The sequence below is a fragment of the Glycine max genome, chromosome 4 (genome assembly GCF_000004515.6).
Source record: "Glycine max cultivar Williams 82 chromosome 4, Glycine_max_v4.0, whole genome shotgun sequence".
NCBI lineage: Eukaryota > Viridiplantae > Streptophyta > Magnoliopsida > Fabales > Fabaceae > Glycine > Glycine max.
Genome location: NC_016091.4, coordinates 6,690,294 through 6,708,929, shown reverse-complemented (window position 1 = coordinate 6,708,929; position 18,636 = coordinate 6,690,294). Strand labels below are relative to the sequence as shown.

The window sequence follows — 18,636 nt, the reverse complement described above, 5'->3', positions numbered from 1 at the left end:
AGTGAAACATTGTGTGTTAAAAATATCTTCAGTTCACAGCAGTAAATTAAAGATAATGACAGACAAAAAATCACCTAATGCAAACTAACAAGCAACAACACTACAGACATCGAACATCATTTGTGTATTAAGCAATCAACTAATAAAGGGTCCAGATTCACATTTCAGCACCAACCCGGCACAGAAATTAACCACTAGTCAATCAATGCCTATGACCTAGAACACAATGAACACTTGAATAAACGTCAGAAAATCAACATAAAACCTCTACAAACTTACAACCCAATGGGTTTTCTACAACTGAATATTTGATGGATCATCACGATAATTTGGATACTGAACAACTACAAAATCTTTTAGCCAATGCAATCCCCCTGCATTTTTCTGTTATACACCGATCTGAATTTTCTTTCTTTTTTTTTTTTTGGGGGGGGGGGGGGGGGGGAGTGTGTATGGAGTCGATATTCTCCATTCCCTTATATAATCATTCTAGGATTGCAAAATTTCATAACTGCCGATTTGTAAGCTCTGAAGACACCATAAAGATTCAAGGTAAACCAAATTTGGACAAGGCTGATTGGAATAAAGTAGAGAATGCCTGGGATGAACTTTGGTCATCAGCTTTTATTTTAATCTGTGACTTGGCTGACGATGTGTTGATTATACACTCTACAAGATACATTGATGCTGCTTCTGCTTTCTGAGCAAAGAAAAAGAACTTGAAGTTGGGAGACTGACCACCGGATGCAATGCATTGTATTGAATGACTTTGCATGTGCCGCAGAAGTGCATGAGGAGTTGTCAACGATGCAACTCCTTGAGGACTTAGAGAATATTCCTGCACCAGATAATGAATTATAGACCACATATAAACAAAAGTGCTCGACATTTTTTTTGGTTGGGAGTGGCACAAAAAAAATGAAGAGAAAAGATACACACTAAGACATTTCTATAGTTCAATTTTTGAATTTTTGATGAATTATCAATGAAAATTGTATATTACAGTTATACACAATCATCCAATTATTTGCTATGTGCTGCTGCACATCCTTTAATAAGCTTTACAACTTTAAGATGTCAAATTCATTAAATGATGTGGCAACACATCATTGGATGATGTAAAAACTTTTTTATAATACCAATGCGTTCAAATTAAATATATATATTTTTAAGCCAAAGTTATCACATTAATAAAACTGATAATTTCAAAGCAAACCTCAGATAAGGATATTGGCAGTTGACGCCATTTCTGCTGAAATGTACCAGGATCCAGTACAGCTTTTGGGTTTAGGTTCAATGGAGGAGGTGAAGGTGTGACTGCAGTCCCAACTGGAAAATCTAAACCAAGTAGATCATCAATTGCCAAGCTAGAAGCAGGAGCTTGACCGGATATGCCAGTACTTGGAAATGACAAATCTGCAAGTGGTTGTGAAGTTGTAGAAGGGGCAGAAGAACCATTATAGGAAGGAGCATTATAGACAGAACCATTGCTACCAGGATCTCTTCCTTCATCTTTTTCTGAAGTACTTAGAAGCAGATCCTTGTCATTTGCTTCCACTCTCTCAGCTGGAACAACAGAATCTGAAGATTCTGCACTAATAGATAGATTTCCAAGTTCATCTGCAAACTCAAATGTCCCTCGGTGTTCCTTATCAGTGAACATATAAGAAGGCTGCATGAATTGGCTATTGTTAGTTTGACAGATTTTAATATACACAAGCATCACAGTAATATAAACATGTTTCAACTTTCAAGTAGCGTTACTATAAGACAAGGTGTTTAATTTAATCTATCACACCACAAGGTGTTGAGGCAGAAAGTTAGCAGTACAATGCTTTATATTTTTAAAATGCTAAAATTGAATTCTAATGTAAATAACAAACTGCAGCATATTATTTAGAATATCTCAGGTGATTCAACAGCTGAGGCAAGACTAAACATAAAACATTAAGAAGTCAGACATGTTTTAAAGGGAAGAAACAGAAAAAACACACTTTAAATGGTAAGGTGAATTATTTATTATTTTCTCCCCATTTTATCTTTAAATTTGTTAAAAATAGTAAAATATTTCATTAAATTTAGAAATGGTGCGAAACACTTCAAATTAGTCCAAACTCAACGAATAATTTGTTTCATTAAAGCCACTGGGAAGGAAGCGGGTAGATTAGTTACCTTTTGGTATACAACAGACAAACTGTTAAATTCATCAAATATGCGATCTTTGATTTCACTGCTCTGAGTATCAGCAAATACTGAAACTGCTTGCTTTGGAGGGTTAACCACACTCTCTGCCACTGATACATTGTATTGCAGAAGCCTGTAATAAAATAAGGCCCTATCATGAACATCCTGCAATCAACAAAAAGCTCATTTAACATACCACAAAGCAAATATTCAAACAATTCACTGTTTTGACAATACAAAGTAGTAACTAGTAACAACAATTCAAACCTGGTGAAAATCAGCAAGCCCAGCAGCCAATGCAGCTCCTAATGCTTTTTGAGTTTCAGGTGGTCGCTTAAAGAAACACTTCATAACTGCAGTAAGAAGATGTAAGCGAACCTGCATCATGAGACAGCATTTATTCAAAATATAAATAAGCAGGCATAAATACAAGCTAATACTCCATTCATTGTGATACGTAAATATAAACAAGGAAAGAAAGCTGCATATGTTAGTTAGTCAGCTAGCTACTATTAGATAAGATTTCATAGCTGTTGAGTAGCTGCCTATAAAAAAAGAAGGGCTGTTGTATTTTAGATAGGCTGGAATAATAAGAACAGAATTGCAGTGCACAGTTTCCTTGATCTCTCTGTTTCTCTTCTCTTTCTTCTTTCTTCTTTCCTAATCTCCTCCAAGGGTTTCCCCTTCACAAAGGATTTCTCCTTTCACAAAGAACTAATGATCAATCTACAAATGATACCAAATCCCCTCTCTCCTATCCTTCTTCCCCTATTTATATCTAATAAACCCCTCTAACCAATTAACTAACTAACTAACTCATTAATAGTCTATCTTAACTAACTCCCCCTTCTCCTTATTTCCTAACACAACATTCCAAAACCAACTCTCCAGGGTGATTATCCTTCCAGCCATATTAGGTGGAGCCCTCATTAGAAAATATTTATTTGCAACTAGATTCAGGCTTACTAAGCTTTATCTTGAGAGGGAGTGTTAGAATATATGAAAAATATCCAATAAATATGCTGATTATATCTAATGTATCATAGAGATTATCTCTTATGGCTAATTTCCCTATTTTATTAGTTTCCAAGTTTCCTAATATTTAATGATGTGTTTGTTCGCAGTAAAAAATAATTTGTTTCTTTATTTAATTAGGATTATCATCCAGTATTAGCATAAATAAGCATTAGTGCTCTATGTTTTATCATCATATGTAACACATGACAATACACAAGAGAATATTATTCAGTTTCTCCCTCAATACCTAAAAGCCCATAATTTCAACATAGGCTGTTTACAATGTTCCTTCTGCAATCCTTTCAAAGGAAAAAAATGAAGAAACTGGTTCAACTACAATCTTAGTGTAAAACAATGGTTGAGTTTTACCATCCAAATGATCCACTATAATATTTAAATTTAAGCTTTCATATATACAATTATACATCATTGAATGATGCACAGGAACTCTTGCTATAGATGGCTAGATGGGAATGAAGCACTTGAGAGTTGACACCTCTTCTAAAATGTCAGAGCTTGATATAAAAACTTCGTACCCCATTGCCCAGAGGCTCTTCGCTATGCGAAGGTATGGGGGAGGGATATTGTACGCAACCTTACCCTTGCATATGCAAAGAGGCTGTTTCCGGATTCGAACCCATGACCAACAAGTCACCAAGGCACAACTTTACCGCTGCACCTTGATATGCTGAACGAAAAAGGTTGAATCCCACCATCAAAGAATATAAATTCAACATGGGCAGAACTGAATATATAACTAAGATTACACTGTCCCATGTTGTTGGGCATAAATTGCCATTCAATATGAAAATCTAAATCTCAAATGCGGAAATTGCACCACTGTAAAGCATAAAAAGTTATGTAACTACCTCAGCAGAATGCTCCTCATCCCAGTTTTCAACTAAACTCTCCAAGACATATGGAGCATCATGCATGTCCTGAGAATATTCCCCCAACATCCATATAAGAGCTGCCTTAGCCTTGGGTTCTTGGACATTTTTACTACTGATATTTCCAACAACAGCAATACAATCCTGACTCCATTGTGGATATTTTCTTAGCAGATCTTTCACAAGCACCTGAACAAATGAACTTTCAAACTTCGCATTAGTCTACCATACCATAGCTAAGTCAAATCAAAATGCCTTACTTTCAACACATGTTTGCATATAATATAAAACAAAGCAATACTACTCTTAAGCACAAATTTCAGGGTAGCTAGCAGGCACTTGTCATGTTTACCAGAGCTTCAGAAGTAACATAGTCCTTTTCCATCTCAAGAAACTGGAGAAGTCGATCAACAATAGCATTGACATCATACTGCTGCAATGCTATCTTCCCAACAGCTCGAATTGATTCCCTTGCAATGGGAATGTCAACATTTGCAGCATATTCACATAATTCTGTCACTGAAATGAGATCCAAGAAGTTCATGAGTAAGTCATAAGACGGGCAGCCTCAGACCAGGGAATAGAACACCAAATGCAAATCTTACATCAATTACTCCTTCCCCTAACCATTTCTCTCTATAGCAAATTGAAGTTACTTACCTATCTCATAGGTGTTAGTTTCATTTGCAACTGCAGTCAGCATTTCAAGCTTCAACTTTTTAACATATGATGGCTCATTATACTGGCAATAGAAGTGTTTGTAGTCTGAGGAAAATATATAAGGTGCACGCATGACCAAAATATGCAGGTGACTTAAAACTGCATAAGATTGTTCTGGACTTCCTGAGCTCACTTGAGTTAAGAGAGGGGCTTTGATGCGCTCATATACCTAACAAGAAGAATGTGCAACATAAATCACAGAGAAGCAACCAAAGCTGACAAGTATCAAGGCAAAATAATTCAAGATCAAGAAAAAAGGTTTAAATAATAACAATGATAGTTTCAATAAGTATGTAATCAAAGGGAATTGTCATGAGTTATGACTGAAGGTGATGTAACATGTTGACATATGGGTAAGGGCAAAGAGGGATTGCGTAGGCTATAACAAACTTGCATATGTGGCAACGAGTGTGGGAAGCATTGTCAGGCTTCGTGGGATATAAGGGAAAAGAGGGGTGGGCTATAATCATTGGGATAGTTTTGGGTGGCTGTGCCACAGGGCAGAGAAGAATACCTTCTCTGCTATTTTTCTTTCTTATATGAGTCCATATATGAATATCATAAGCCTAATCTTTCAGCTGAAAAACCTAAATGCCAAATATATGTCCTCTGTGAATGATTGAGCAAGATAATAGTTAAAAGTAAAATCATTATGAGATACAAAGCAAGCACGATTCAGACCAAAGAACTTTATGTTAAGGGAAAAATAACATGTATAAAAAAATGTTGCAATGAAAAACAAGATTAAATGAGATGTTTACACACAAATCAAAGCATACCTGCTGATGCACATCAGCCATAGACAAAGTCAACTGCAGAAATACTTTAATAGTTGCCAAGACAACAGCACCATTTGCATGCTGGAGCCTATCTTCAAGAAGATTCATTATATCAAATATTTCACTGTTATCTGATGGAATGTACTTGGACACCAATTCCAGCACAAGACACTGAGCCCATTCACTAAATTCCTTAATGCTGCAGGTGAAAAAAGAAGGAACAGATAAGTTTTATTAAAATTGGTAATTTTGCAAAATATTACAGGTGCTTTCTTTTTATATCTAATGGTTGCTACTAGCGTGTTTGGGCTGGCATTGCGTATCCACATCAAAAAAGAGTAGAAGACACAGAAGCTAATCTTTGTAGCGTCTGCTTGATCCACGTCCGTGAACTTCAAACGTGATACCAAAGACACACTAAAATTATCAACACATTTTATAGTCTAATAGGACAACAGTTAGCACTTATAATAAGGTAATAAAACATTTTTTAACCCATTTGTGAAGATACTACTCAGTCAACCATTACTCCCACAATCATACTACATATCACTGATTTATAATTTCCACAAGGATGAAGCAGCTATTAAACTACCAGATTATATGGTAGCTATAAGCCTTTTTGCCAAGGAGAAATGGAAAGAGACAAAATTCCTATGTAAGAAAATCCCAGAGGAGGGTGGTTGAGAAAATTCAGTTTATCTATTGTGTTTTGATGAATGTTAGCTTCCCCTAAAAAATGCTAAAGAAAGAACATAACAGAGCTGTCCTTTAGGGAAAGATAACTTAAGCACCACATCTTTCCCAAGTAGTGTTCATCAAAGTATCAGAGAGACTTAAGAAAAGATTACCGATTCAAAAGGTAATATACAACTGGCTTGCTAAGTAGAGTTTCTCTCTCCCTGGCTGCTTCCTCTGATGTGGATGACTCTAAGGTCCAAATTTCTTGTAAAGCAGACAAACAATTTGCAACTACCTGATGAAAAAAGCATGGCCATATAAATGTGTAAAGTACAATTTATTTGGTGACTCCTGTTGTTTTAAATTTGTTCTAATATGAAGGTGATTAGGTGAACAATTGAAAAACAATAACAAGAACAAAAAATTAACACACACATATGTGGGTACAGGGCATATTAAGTGAGAGGAGTGTTTGTATGAGGGCGAGAGGAGTAAATCTGAACCATATAACCATACATTGATCATTAGGATTAAAAGTTGTTTAATAATCACATTACTAATTTAAAAGTCACATGACTTTGTCTTTTAATCTTCAGATTTCATGATTTCACCCAATGGGCAAAATTCACTTCTTTCACTATCTCATAATAAAGCATTTTAACTAGAAAAAAGTAAACAAAATGAATTGATTTTTTAATAAGGTAGAAATACATGCATTATGCCAAAAACCATACAATTAACTTCTTAAGCAAACAAAAAAATTATTAAAATGGGACCTCAAAGGACCAGCTCATTTAAAGTGTGACTACTCAAGGAAATTATACTGTTTTGAAATTGAAATCAATCAAAACACTAGTTTGAATCAAATTGATAAAATAAAAAAGTCATACCTTCAATAGAACTGGTTCTCAGAGTATTTATTATTCACAGGTATCCTAACCAAACCTTGATCAGTGCCATACAAGCTCTTTTGTATTTTTATTTGCTTATAAGTATCATACATGATGCTCTTATCAACATGATATAAGGTACTTGTAAATGTCCAAAGACATCGTCGAGGGACTCTAACAAAATTTAGGCTAACAAGCATTTGAAAAATAGAAAATGAATGAATTCTTTATCAAACAAGAAACCAAAAAATAATCAAGCATAATATTTTTTTAACTTTTAAGCAGCCTATTTGCTTGCAATTCATTAATCATTGGACAATTTAGATTAGCTTGGTTCTAAGTGAAACTCTTAATTCTTTACAAAAGTTGAACGAAGCTGTTATGATTTATCATGGATTGAGGATAAAATTTCCACACAGATAGAATCCTCACCTGAGCATCAGGGTCATTAAGCAACAAATGCTTCAGTGTTGCTGGAAAATCAGCATCAATACAGGTGGAAGCTGATATATGATATAGTTTCAAAACCCCAATAACTGCCACCATCCTCACATAACTATTATTGTCCTTCAATCCAGATCCTAATGGCCCAACCAAATACTCCACCAAGTTTGCCACCCGGAGCGAACACAAACTCCTCAATGCTAGTCCCCGAATCATTGGATCCTCATCCTTGCAATCTCTTTGCAGAAAATTAATCGTCAAAAGCGCAAGATCAGGATTGACCTTAGCATAGTTCCCAACATATAGGTAGCACATTTTTTTCAGAACAATATCTGACGTTGCAGAGCACATTACCATCTCGCCAAAGAGAGATGAGACATCAATACCTATAGTCATGTTGGAAATCACCTTCTTGAAGAGATCCCTCTTAGAATCATCAGCGCCCGGAGCTCGGCTCCCAGCTAGCTGCCGGAGCTGCGATTTCAGATCGGAGACTTCACTCTTCCTGGTAAAATTAAACATTAGGTCAGTACTTGAAGTAAAGGTATTACACCACAACGAAGAAATAATCAACCATGTAGACAGAAGAGAATTGGGATATCAATATAGACAAAAACTTTGGATGCAGTTCCCTAGATATTGCTTTTCAATCAAAATCAGAGTTTCACCTCGGTAATCTGCGTAATAAAAGTTTGCATTAAATGTCAACATAGATTAACCAACGTGAAACTTCAATTCTGGTTGGAGAACAATATCAAGAAAACATTAGAGGTTAAATATATGTATGTGTGTGTGTGTGTAAAGCTAATGCACCAACTCAATGTAGTTAACATAGCTCCTTTCCTCATTCCAGAAACAAGTTTCTGAAATAGAAGAGATAGCGCAAGTTGATGAATCCGCGAGACACTATGCCATACAGAACTTAACTACTTAAGTCATAACACGCAAGCACTGTAGATTTCGTAATTGTACGCCAAATAAGACAAAACTCAACGGCATTGGATCTCTAACGTTAATGAGAACAAAGCGAAGCGCGCGTTCAAACATTTGAAGCCATGCTATGCTGTGAGGTAAAACCCAAAACATACGAAATTTCCTATTTGTCTAAAGCATGTTGCGAGATAAAGGCGGCAATTGCTATGTAGTTGCTTCCGTGGATGAGTCCAAATTGAAATTGTGAAACATTCAAATAAATAAAAAGAAAGGAAAGTGGATTTGGGAACTGACCCTGACGGTTGCGACGGTGAGGGCGATCGATGAGACTGCGGTGGCGGTGGAGCCATAGCCACTGAAAGCTGAGTAGAACGACAACGCGGTTAGATCGCCCCTTTGCTTCTTCAGAGAGAGTGAGATCTAAACGAAGATAGATACAAGAGTGATCGGTAATCGTAGCTACAGTGATGATTGAGATGGATATTAGAAATTACTAGTAGAAACTTTCTGGTGCATATACTTTCGACGTATGAGAAGCTGAAGTGGCGAGATCTGATTGCCTATGGTGTATGGGGTCTCTCTTCTCCACTTCTATGCCATGTTTCTTGCGAGTGAATAAAATAGAATCACGTTTCATTGATTTTTAGAAACCATGCTCAAAAATACTAGTAATTAGTAATAAATAAAATAATTGATATTTCATTATATTGGTACGTCAATATATATTGATATGAGGCTTTAATGCTTTATGCACTATTATATCAAATTATCTCAGTATTTTTATTAAATATTAAGTTAATAAATAGACTAAAATTATATAATTAAAATAGCTAGATAATCAAGCTAAAGTGCTCAACAATGAGGAAAACACATTGATTGCAAGAGAACTCAAAATATAATTATGTCAAAATCATATCATTTAATAATTTCAATTTAAATAATTATTTTTATTATATAAAATATCGGGGGAGCCTTAAATAATCAAGACATGAAAAATTTACATTCCTTTTATCTATTTATTTATATATGTACATTGTAACTTATAAGACCAAAATTTGTGAATTATTCTACAACATTTTGCTCACATTTGTAAAGAGGCAATAGATCCTATACCATTTTCATCCCAAAAGGATGACATCCTTTGTAAAAGCACTAGAAAAAGCCAAGACAATAGGTGAAAGTAATGGTTGAAGTTTATGGTGTTGAAGAAGTCAAGGTTGAGTATGGAAAATAATAATTATTTAACCAATAAGTGAGGTTAGTCCCAAAGATTGATTTTTTTTTTTTTTTTTTGTGGGTGGAGAGTGAGTTACCCAAAAATGGATGGTAAGAAGAATAGGCTCCCAACCAATTAAATAAGTTTTATTATTATTATTATTGTTGTTGTTGACCCTAATGTTGTGGATAAATAATGGGCAATGTGGTCTAAGCCATGGATGAAGACTCTTGAGGTCAAATATTTAGGAAAAAAAATGAACTTCGAAGTTTTTGAACAAAGGTTGGAGAGAAGTTAGAGTGTAAAGGGGTCCTATAAAGATTGCTGATATGTTTGTTGATTGCTGCTTAATGTCGTTCCCATCAAGAGTTTATTATCATTATCTCCTTTAAGGGTCCATGGATGGTGGTGGATCATTATTTAATAGTGTAGTGACAGAGACCATTTTTTATGGTGAATGTAAAGGAGATTAGAAAAATAGCAATTTGGGAAAAAAATCTCACACGTTCCTGTTGAGTTATACAATAATAGGTCTAAAACAGGTTTAATCTCATTGGGGGGCTGATGATGACAACTAACAACTTATGATTCTGGAAAGCACACACAAGGTTGTCCATTCTATTGTTTATTAACGTCAAACCTGAGGAAGGGTAGGAAAGCACGATCGTGTTAGGGGAGTAAGGCCAAGACACATATTGACCCTTAAATGATCATCATGAGAGGTCATTGGAAAAAAGGCAAAGGGTAAAGAGAGGGCGATAGGTATGTTTAGAATGTTCATACATGACTAAATAAGTTAAATTGGGAGGACATTTGTAATTTCATGGGCCTTAGGATTTCTCACCATAAGAAGAAGAACATATGTGTTACTCTTACACACCAAAATGACAATCAAAATTCAAAAGCCACACTTGCATACCTGGCAAAGCGCCCCATGCCAAAAGCAAATTCGCAACACAATCATTGGGGAAAATCAATAAATAACCCTTAACTAGTTCTCATAACCTAATGTCCTATAATTTTAGTCTCAGTAACAAAATAAACCTAAAGGCACTAGCTCAAGCTAAATCCATCTTAAGAAGGATAATTGTTGCTCAAACCTCACTTCATGCGCATGAGGAGATAATGAAAGAAATAACAATCCCATTTAACCTCATCAATTTTATGGCCTTAATGACGCACCGTTTATTTCCTATGCAAAATTTGTGAGGTAATAATGAAACACACTTTGAGGGATTGGTTGCTTTTTAAATCTTATGCATGAATTGCGTTTTATACTCAAAACTTTGAGGTTTGACTAATCATGAATCTAAAGTGAAAAAATCATACAAATATCTCGTGGTCTACAAAAGTAAGAATTGTGATTGAGCTATTACAAAAAAATAGAAATATGTGATGAGACATAAAAAAAATAAAAAAAAAACTTATCTAGAGTGACACGGTTTTGTGGAGAAAAGAAAAAAAATATATTATGGGACTCATTAAAAAAACATTTATATTTTCTTTTAAATTATGAAATAATCACTGACATAATATATGTCTTTACAATACATATTTTTCTTTTTATTCTATTTTTTTTTCTTATTTTTCTAAATGCAAGCAATTTAAAAATCTACCAATTATTCGCTCGTTATTTTTCCTATTTTGCTTCTTTTTTTCTGCTCAATTTTTTTCCCTCCAAAGATTTTCATCATCCAAACAAAACATATTATAATTGATCCAAATCTATTCTCCTTCGTCTATCTTTTTTTTTTTCCCTCAAAGTTTTTCATCGTCCGAAAAAAACATAATAGTTGATCCCCATCTTTTTATGAATAGTACTTATGCTGTTTGATTGCAAAAATCCCCAACCCTCTTTGGCGTGGCTAACAAAACGACGTTTTGAGTAACGCGGCAGCGTGTGCCGGGAGTGTCGTTTAATCGCCCGCCAAGACATTTTCCTTTTTCATTTCATCGCTGAGTCCCTAAAGTGCAGTGAAATGGTCCTTCTTCACCTCCCAAGGTTCCCTCTCTACCTCGTTACCTTATCTCCCTCCCTCACTCTCCGAGCCTACTCCAAAACCACCCTCTTACGGCCACCCAAATCCACTCTCACCGCCTCAGAACCCGTAAGTGTTAACCCTTCCCCAACAGAGCTATCCCTCGAGAAGCTCTTCGTTCCGCCGGAGACCACCGTGTCCCTCGAAAGTTCCAGAGTCTTGAACGGTTCCAACATTCTGTTGAGTAACTACGCCAATGATGCTCTGGTATTGCAGGCCGAGTTTGTGAAAAGCAGCGTGAAGACTGAGGATTGTCCCTCCGATGGACTTGCTGAGTTCGCTCTCGTTGGCCGCTCCAACGTCGGAAAATCCTCGCTCCTCAACTCCCTCGTGCGCCGCAAGAAGCTCGCCTTAACTTCGAAGAAACCTGGTTAGTCATTATTACAACGGTTCCTTTTTAAATAGTCGTTTTCTGTGCAGTGCAAAGAAAAATTGTGTTCTCAATGTCAGGCATGTGGTGATTTCTTCTGTGTTGAAGCTTGAAAGGTTGAACTTGAATGCGACTTATTTGAAAATAACGTGTTAGATTTAAGATTTACGTGTGTATTTAGGCATTTGAACCGTCTCTATGAGGAGGTAGGACTTAGGAGAGAGGATTTGTGACTCTAGATTAGGGTTAGGGTATTTTTGGAGGGATAGAGTTTTAGGAGTTGGTGGATTGAAATTGAATTTAGACAAATGTAAGGAAGTTTTGTAGGGTTTAGGTGATGTTGTATAAAGAATCAAGTAATGGCTAATATTGGTTATTAAGGTACTGGACATAGTATATAGCATTAGTGCATTCAGTGTTAAGACATAATAAAGGGATTTTTAATTTATTGGTAATTCACATTATTCTTTCTTCTGTGCATTGCCATTTATTGACAGTATTAAACTGTCTGTTTTCAAATTTTTGCAGGCAAAACGCAATGTATAAACCATTTTCGGATTAATAATAGCTGGTACCTGGTTGATTTGCCTGGATATGGGTATGACTTGCTACCATATATACTCCTGCTATACTCTCACAGTATGTTAGGCCTGTACTAGGTCTTAAAGATTGGAAATATTGACTAATATATTCGATATCAATGGACTAGTATGCTGTGCAAATGTTGTTGATGAAGTTTGAGTGTTAGACTTCAGAGCAGTAGGATTCCATTGTATTTTTACTTCTCTTAGGTTGACTGATTAAATATCCAAGGTTGCAAATAATTTTATATGTTGATATGTTGTCTTATGATTTTTTTTTTCTGTGTTACATTATCCACATGAGTTCTTGAAATGCTAAAGTTCTGTTTTAACATTTCTTTTGCCTTTAGGCCAGAGTTTTATTTTCTAAATGCTAGTTTATGCTGTTTTTTAAGGATAACTATTGACGAATAATTTGATCTTGTTCACCATTCTTGAGCCAATGCCATTTATTTGCCATTATGTTCTTTTCATTAGGTATGCATCTGCACCGCATGAACTTAGGATGGATTGGGAAAAATTCACCAAAGACTATTTCCTTAACCGCTCAACGTTAGTTTCAGTATTCCTTCTAATAGATGCTAGCATTCCTGCTAAACAAATTGATCTTGACTATGCCAGTTGGTTGGGTCAGAATCAGGTAATGTGTCAAATTTTCTTCATTAGCAGAATTAAGTTATATGCTTTATGTTTACTTACCATCAATCCTGCATGTGCTACCTGATCTGATGGTTATGGCATACCTTGTGTGGAAGTTTGGCTCACTTTTGTCTTCCTACCTTTTTTTGTGCAGTTGCAGCTAAAACTACATATTTCCTAGTAGAACTCCTTATAGATAATAATTAACTGGCATATTGGTGTTACTGCCACTTCATCTTTATGTCAAGTAGGTAATGTGCATGTGAGAATTATGATAGTATGATACCAAATATTTCATTTCAGTTATGGAAACTGGAATCACTGAGATGTTTTGGTTAGATGATTGATAATATCTCCAAGAGGTTGACTTTGCTCAGCTAGTGCTTGGTTATCTATATGGAGGACAAATATTAATACAGTTACAACTTAAATTAGTTATTATAATTTAAATGTTGTCAACTGAGGTTATTATAGACTTTGAAGATATGTGATGTAAATACTATATGTAAGAGCCCACTCCTGCCAAGTTGTCAAGAGCAGGGTCTTTATTTAAGAGGAATGCTAACAATACGCACTCTAATATATATATATATATATATATATATATATATATATATATATATATATATATATATATATATATATATATATTCAACAAATTTTTTACTATTGGGTGAAATTCATGTGGGATCCATTAAATTAGAAGGGGGTGGGGGCACATTGTATAATGATTCCCACTTGAATTTTACCTAATAATAAAAGAGCGTGTTGCTAACATTTTTCCCTCAATCCAAATAGGAGCTATATGTCTTGCATTACACTTGTGTTAGTCGTGTGTTGAATAGAGTAGCGGCAGTAGCCCATTTACACCAAGATGGACAACCAAGCTATAGTATCACTTGATGTATAGGAGAGTCCTCTCCTAAAGCTAAAGGTCAGGTAATTAAGCAGGGAAAACCTCTAGCCCCTACTTCTAATGGGAGCATCATAAAGTAGTTCTAGTTCATGTCTCACACCCAGCCAGATGGGACTTGTGCTGCTAAGAACAGAAGAGAGTTAATAATTTCTTTCGGTAACAAGAGTGGGTTTTTTAATATAATTTTTCTTTCAGATCCCAATGACATTAATCTTCACCAAATGTGACAAGCGGAAAAAGAAAAAGAATGGAGGCAAAAGACCAGAAGAAAATGTTAATGATTTTCAGGATTTGATTCGAGGTTTCTTCCAATCAGTGCCTCCATGGATCATGACCAGTAGTGTTACCAATCAGGGTCGTGATGAGATACTCCTCCATATGGCCCAGCTACGGAACTACTGGCTCAAGCACTAGTTCTGAGAAACATGATATCGTTAGAGCAGGTATGTCAATCTTGAATCCTCAAGTGATTATATAGATTTGAGTTGCTTTATATTTTCTCTCACAGCGCCAATTAGTAGGAGACTCTATCAAGCTGGTGATTTAAGTTCTAAATTCATCCAATATCTCTTGTTTTACAGTAATAGAGAAACAGCTTTAAATTAATTAACATTTTATATCGTGTCAAAAATAAAATGGCATGCTTTTTATGTCCACAAAAACAAATATTTTATTTAATATTTATCATCGCAGATACGCATTTCCAGATAGACTTGCTTGATTACCAGCTAATATGGTTATCAATTTATCTATTTTCCTGGTGTGCCTTCTCTGTATTGCCCAAGTACCTACAAGGCCTAAAGCTAGTGACATGAAAGCTGGATAAAGAAAACTATTTAGAACAAAGCTTGATACTGTACAACACCATGCCTGCGTGAGGTTCTCTACTCCCAGCCCTGTACGGTTGTTCTAATGAAGTTTGTTTTGGATGTTCACAAATGGTTATTATCACCTGTAAATTAGTAATGATATTTTCATTCAAATAATTGGATACTTCCAAAGTACTATTGTCGTTGATTTTAAAGAACTTATATGTGAGATTTTTGCCTCTCCCCCGAAGTGACACTTCATGGAAAACCATCACTTTACATGAGCGTTCATGATGCTCTTACTTTTAGCAGGCCACTGCATATTCATTTTTTTCCGGCTGTAGATGAGCTGAAGAATCAAAATACATGCAAGGATGCGGCAGGAAAACAGCTCCCATGTAAAAACTTATAACATTTTCCTCTTTATACGATAGTGAGAAGAATGAGATATCAGATAGTAGTATCATTTTTCAATTTCCGTTCTTTATCAAATCTATCAATTATCCTTTATGCTCTCGCTGGTTATATTTCCCTGACATAAAACTAAATACATAACTATTAACCAGATGACTCGAGCATGCTGAACAGCGATGACACTGAAGTGTTACTAGGCTCCTTAAAGGAATTGTTAATGAAGTTACCATCAATAACGATATCTACTACACTTGTGTGCACTGTAATATGTAATTGCCTCTGGTGATGGAATTATTGGTGCACTTCACTATGTTCCAACCAACCTATTGTAATATCTCTTCGTTGATGCATTTATTAGGATTAGACAAGTTCTACCAACTAATCTTGTTATCAACTAATCCTGTTAGCTTAGTTAACTTTCTGTTTTTGGTTAGTTTTATAGTTAGTTACAACTAACTCTAGTTTAGCTTGTGTATATAGTTAATCTTGTAAACATTCAGTTGGATGTATGAGAAGATCATTCCAAAAACAGAGTTTTCTCTTCAATTTCTGTTAGAGTTTCTTTCATGGTATCATCCCTGTACACGAAGTTATCTTCGTTCATCATTCTTCCGCTTTTCTCTATTTGAGATTGTTTCCTTTTTCGATCCTTCTTATCTTCTTCTTTTTGATCAACCATGGCTGTTAACAATCAACATTCAACTTCCGATCACCTTGTCAACCTTGTCAATCCCTATTTTCTTCATCCCGGAGAGAATCCTATCGTTGTTCTTGTTTCGTCACCTTTGACCAAAAACAAAAACAACTTTCATCAATGGGAACGTGATATGATTGTGGCGGTTGAATCCAAGAACAAAGAGCATTTCCTCTTTGGCACACTTCCCTTTCCTCCATCAACAGATCCAATGCATGAAGCTTGGAGGCGTTGCAATCACATGGTGATGTCATGGCTCACTCGTTCGATGAGTCCTTCGATCAAGCAATCTATGATGTGGATGGATTCGGCATTTGAAATCTAGAAAGATCTTAAGGATCGTTTTTCGCATTCTGACAAGTTTCGCATTGCTAATCTTCAAGATCAAATCCAGAGTTGTAAGCAAGGTAATTCCAGCATTTCTAAGTATTATACTCGTCTGAAGATTCTGTGGAAAGTTCCAGCAGATTCTAATACAGCTTCACAACATGGTACCTTGGAGGATAGTTCCAGCCGAGACCAGTTTCGTTTGTCCAAAGATCAGTACAATGTCATCATAGCCTTTCTTCAGCCGACCAAGGACTCTTCTACTTCTGTTAGTCACATTCAACATTCTGTGGTTAATCAATCAGGTATTATCTCTTCTCTTTGGATTCTTGATAGTGGTGCCACAAACCACATATGTCCTGATAAATCTTCTTTTTCATTTCTTAAGAAGATCAAACCTATTCATGTTCTACTTCCTAACAATAGTTCTGTTATTGCATCTTTTGTTGGTGACATTCAGTTAGGTGATTTGCTTTTAAAGAATGTTTTGTATGTTCCCTATTTCTCTGTTCACCTTGTTTTCATTTCAAAGCTTCTTATCACTATTGATTGCTTAGTCATTTTCTGGAAATCCATTTGTCTAATTGTGCAGACCTCCAACTTCAAGATGATGGGAGTTGCTAAGCAACATCATGGTCTTTTCCATCTGCAGGATTTTAGTGATTTGAATTCTTTTTCTAAAGATTTTATTGTAAATGCTACTGATAGTTCCATGTTATGGCACTCTAGGCTAGGCCATACTTCAAATAAAGTGTTGCACCAGTTATGTTCTCAATATAATGAAATTTCTTTTGATTCTTTTCATCCTTGTGATACTTGTCATTATGCTAAGCAAAAGAAATTTCCTTTTCCAATCAGTACTACTGTTAGCTCAAAGTTTTTTTGAATTAATTCATGTTGATATTTGGGACCCCTATTCTATTCCCTCTTTTGAAGGCCATCGTTTTTTCTTAACAGTTGTCGATGACTTTAGTAGATTTACTTGGATCTACTTATTAAAAACTAAAGCTGAGGTTAAAACTGTGCTTCCAAACTTTATTCTCCTCATTTAGAACCAATTTTCAATAAAATTGAAGAAATTAAGATCAGATAATGGTAAGGAGTTATTTTTAACATATTTTTTTGCCACACAGGGAATCTTTCATGAGACATCTTGTCCTAAGACTCCTCAGCAGAATGACATTACTGAGAGAAAACATCAACATCTTTTAAATGTTGGTCATGCTTTGTTGTTTCAATCTAAACTCCCTATTCATTTTTGGTCTTATGTTATTAGACATGTTGTCTATATTATCAACAGGCCGCCATCCTCCTTTTTAAATCATAACAAATCCCCTTTTCAACTTGTTTTTGGTTCTAAACCTGATTTTTCAAACCTTAGAACTTTTGGTTGTTTGGCTTTTGCACATACTTTGGATTCAGGCAAAACTAAATTTGATAAAAGGGCTTCCAAATGCATTTTTCTTGGCTACAAGACTGGTACAAAAGGCTATCTTCTTTTTAATCTCCACTCTCATTCTTATCTTATTTCAAGAAATGTGATCTTTTATGAGAAAATTTTTCCTTTTACTATTGTCAATACTGATACTGGTACTTTCAATGGTGTTTCCTCTGATTTTTCCAATTTTGACTCTCTTGTTGATGTTGATATTTCTACTCAAACTCAAGATTTTTATCAATATTTATCTGATCAGAATCTAGTATTAGAAACTTTGTCCAATTCTTCTACTGAATCTGTTTCTAATAATGACATATTTCCAATCACTGCAGATCCTGTTAGATTCTCTACTAGACTCAAAAAACCCCCTGGTTATTTGTCTGATTACTACCGTAGCACTATTTCTTCTTATTCTTCTCCTCATTTTACAACTCCTTATCCTTTGCAATTCTTTCTTTCTTATTTTAAGTGTTTTGCTGATCATACTTCTTTTTGCTTGTCCATCTCTGCTCATCCTGAGCCTCATTCCTTTAAAGAGGCAAACAAACTTGATTGTTAGAGAGAGGCTATGATGACAGAACTGCAGGCTCTTTAGGCCAATAGAACATGGTCTTTGGTTAAGCTTCCTTTAGGCAAACCTCTTGTGGGTTGTAGA

The 18,636-nt window shown here is 35.4% G+C and overlaps 2 protein-coding genes across 6 annotated transcripts; one reads left to right on the top strand and one right to left on the bottom strand.

The window, feature by feature from the left end:
- Positions 1 to 105: 105 nt before the first annotated feature.
- On the bottom strand, positions 106 to 9,168 carry LOC100801153 (beta-adaptin-like protein A). Its single transcript, XM_003522640.5, has 11 exons — positions 8,833 to 9,168; positions 7,594 to 8,110; positions 6,442 to 6,566; positions 5,591 to 5,789; positions 4,752 to 4,980; positions 4,444 to 4,610; positions 4,071 to 4,280; positions 2,452 to 2,562; positions 2,173 to 2,349; positions 1,217 to 1,672; positions 106 to 838 (listed from the first exon to the last, which is right to left on the bottom strand). The coding sequence occupies exons 1-11, from the start codon at positions 8,886 to 8,888 to the stop codon at positions 548 to 550; spliced, it is 2,538 nt and encodes an 845-aa protein (XP_003522688.1). The 5' UTR covers positions 8,889 to 9,168; the 3' UTR covers positions 106 to 547.
- A 2,340-nt stretch (positions 9,169 to 11,508) lies between these two features.
- LOC100800610 (GTP-binding protein At2g22870) lies at positions 11,509 to 17,318 on the top strand. 5 transcript variants are annotated; one of them, XR_005891128.1, is made up of 7 exons: positions 11,509 to 12,163; positions 12,692 to 12,761; positions 13,222 to 13,384; positions 14,495 to 14,742; positions 14,993 to 16,848; positions 17,004 to 17,032; positions 17,136 to 17,318. XR_005891128.1 is itself a non-coding variant. In XM_006578147.4 (5 exons), exons 1-4 carry the CDS (start codon positions 11,734 to 11,736, stop codon positions 14,711 to 14,713), a joined length of 882 nt encoding a protein of 293 aa, XP_006578210.1. In that variant the 5' UTR covers positions 11,547 to 11,733; the 3' UTR covers positions 14,714 to 14,742; positions 17,136 to 17,318. The 5 variants fall into 5 exon arrangements, 2 of the variants coding, with proteins under 2 accessions (XP_040870797.1, XP_006578210.1); XR_005891127.1 differs by lacking the exon at positions 17,004 to 17,032; XR_005891129.1 differs by having other exon boundaries at positions 14,993 to 17,032.
- Positions 17,319 to 18,636: the final 1,318 nt, after the last annotated feature.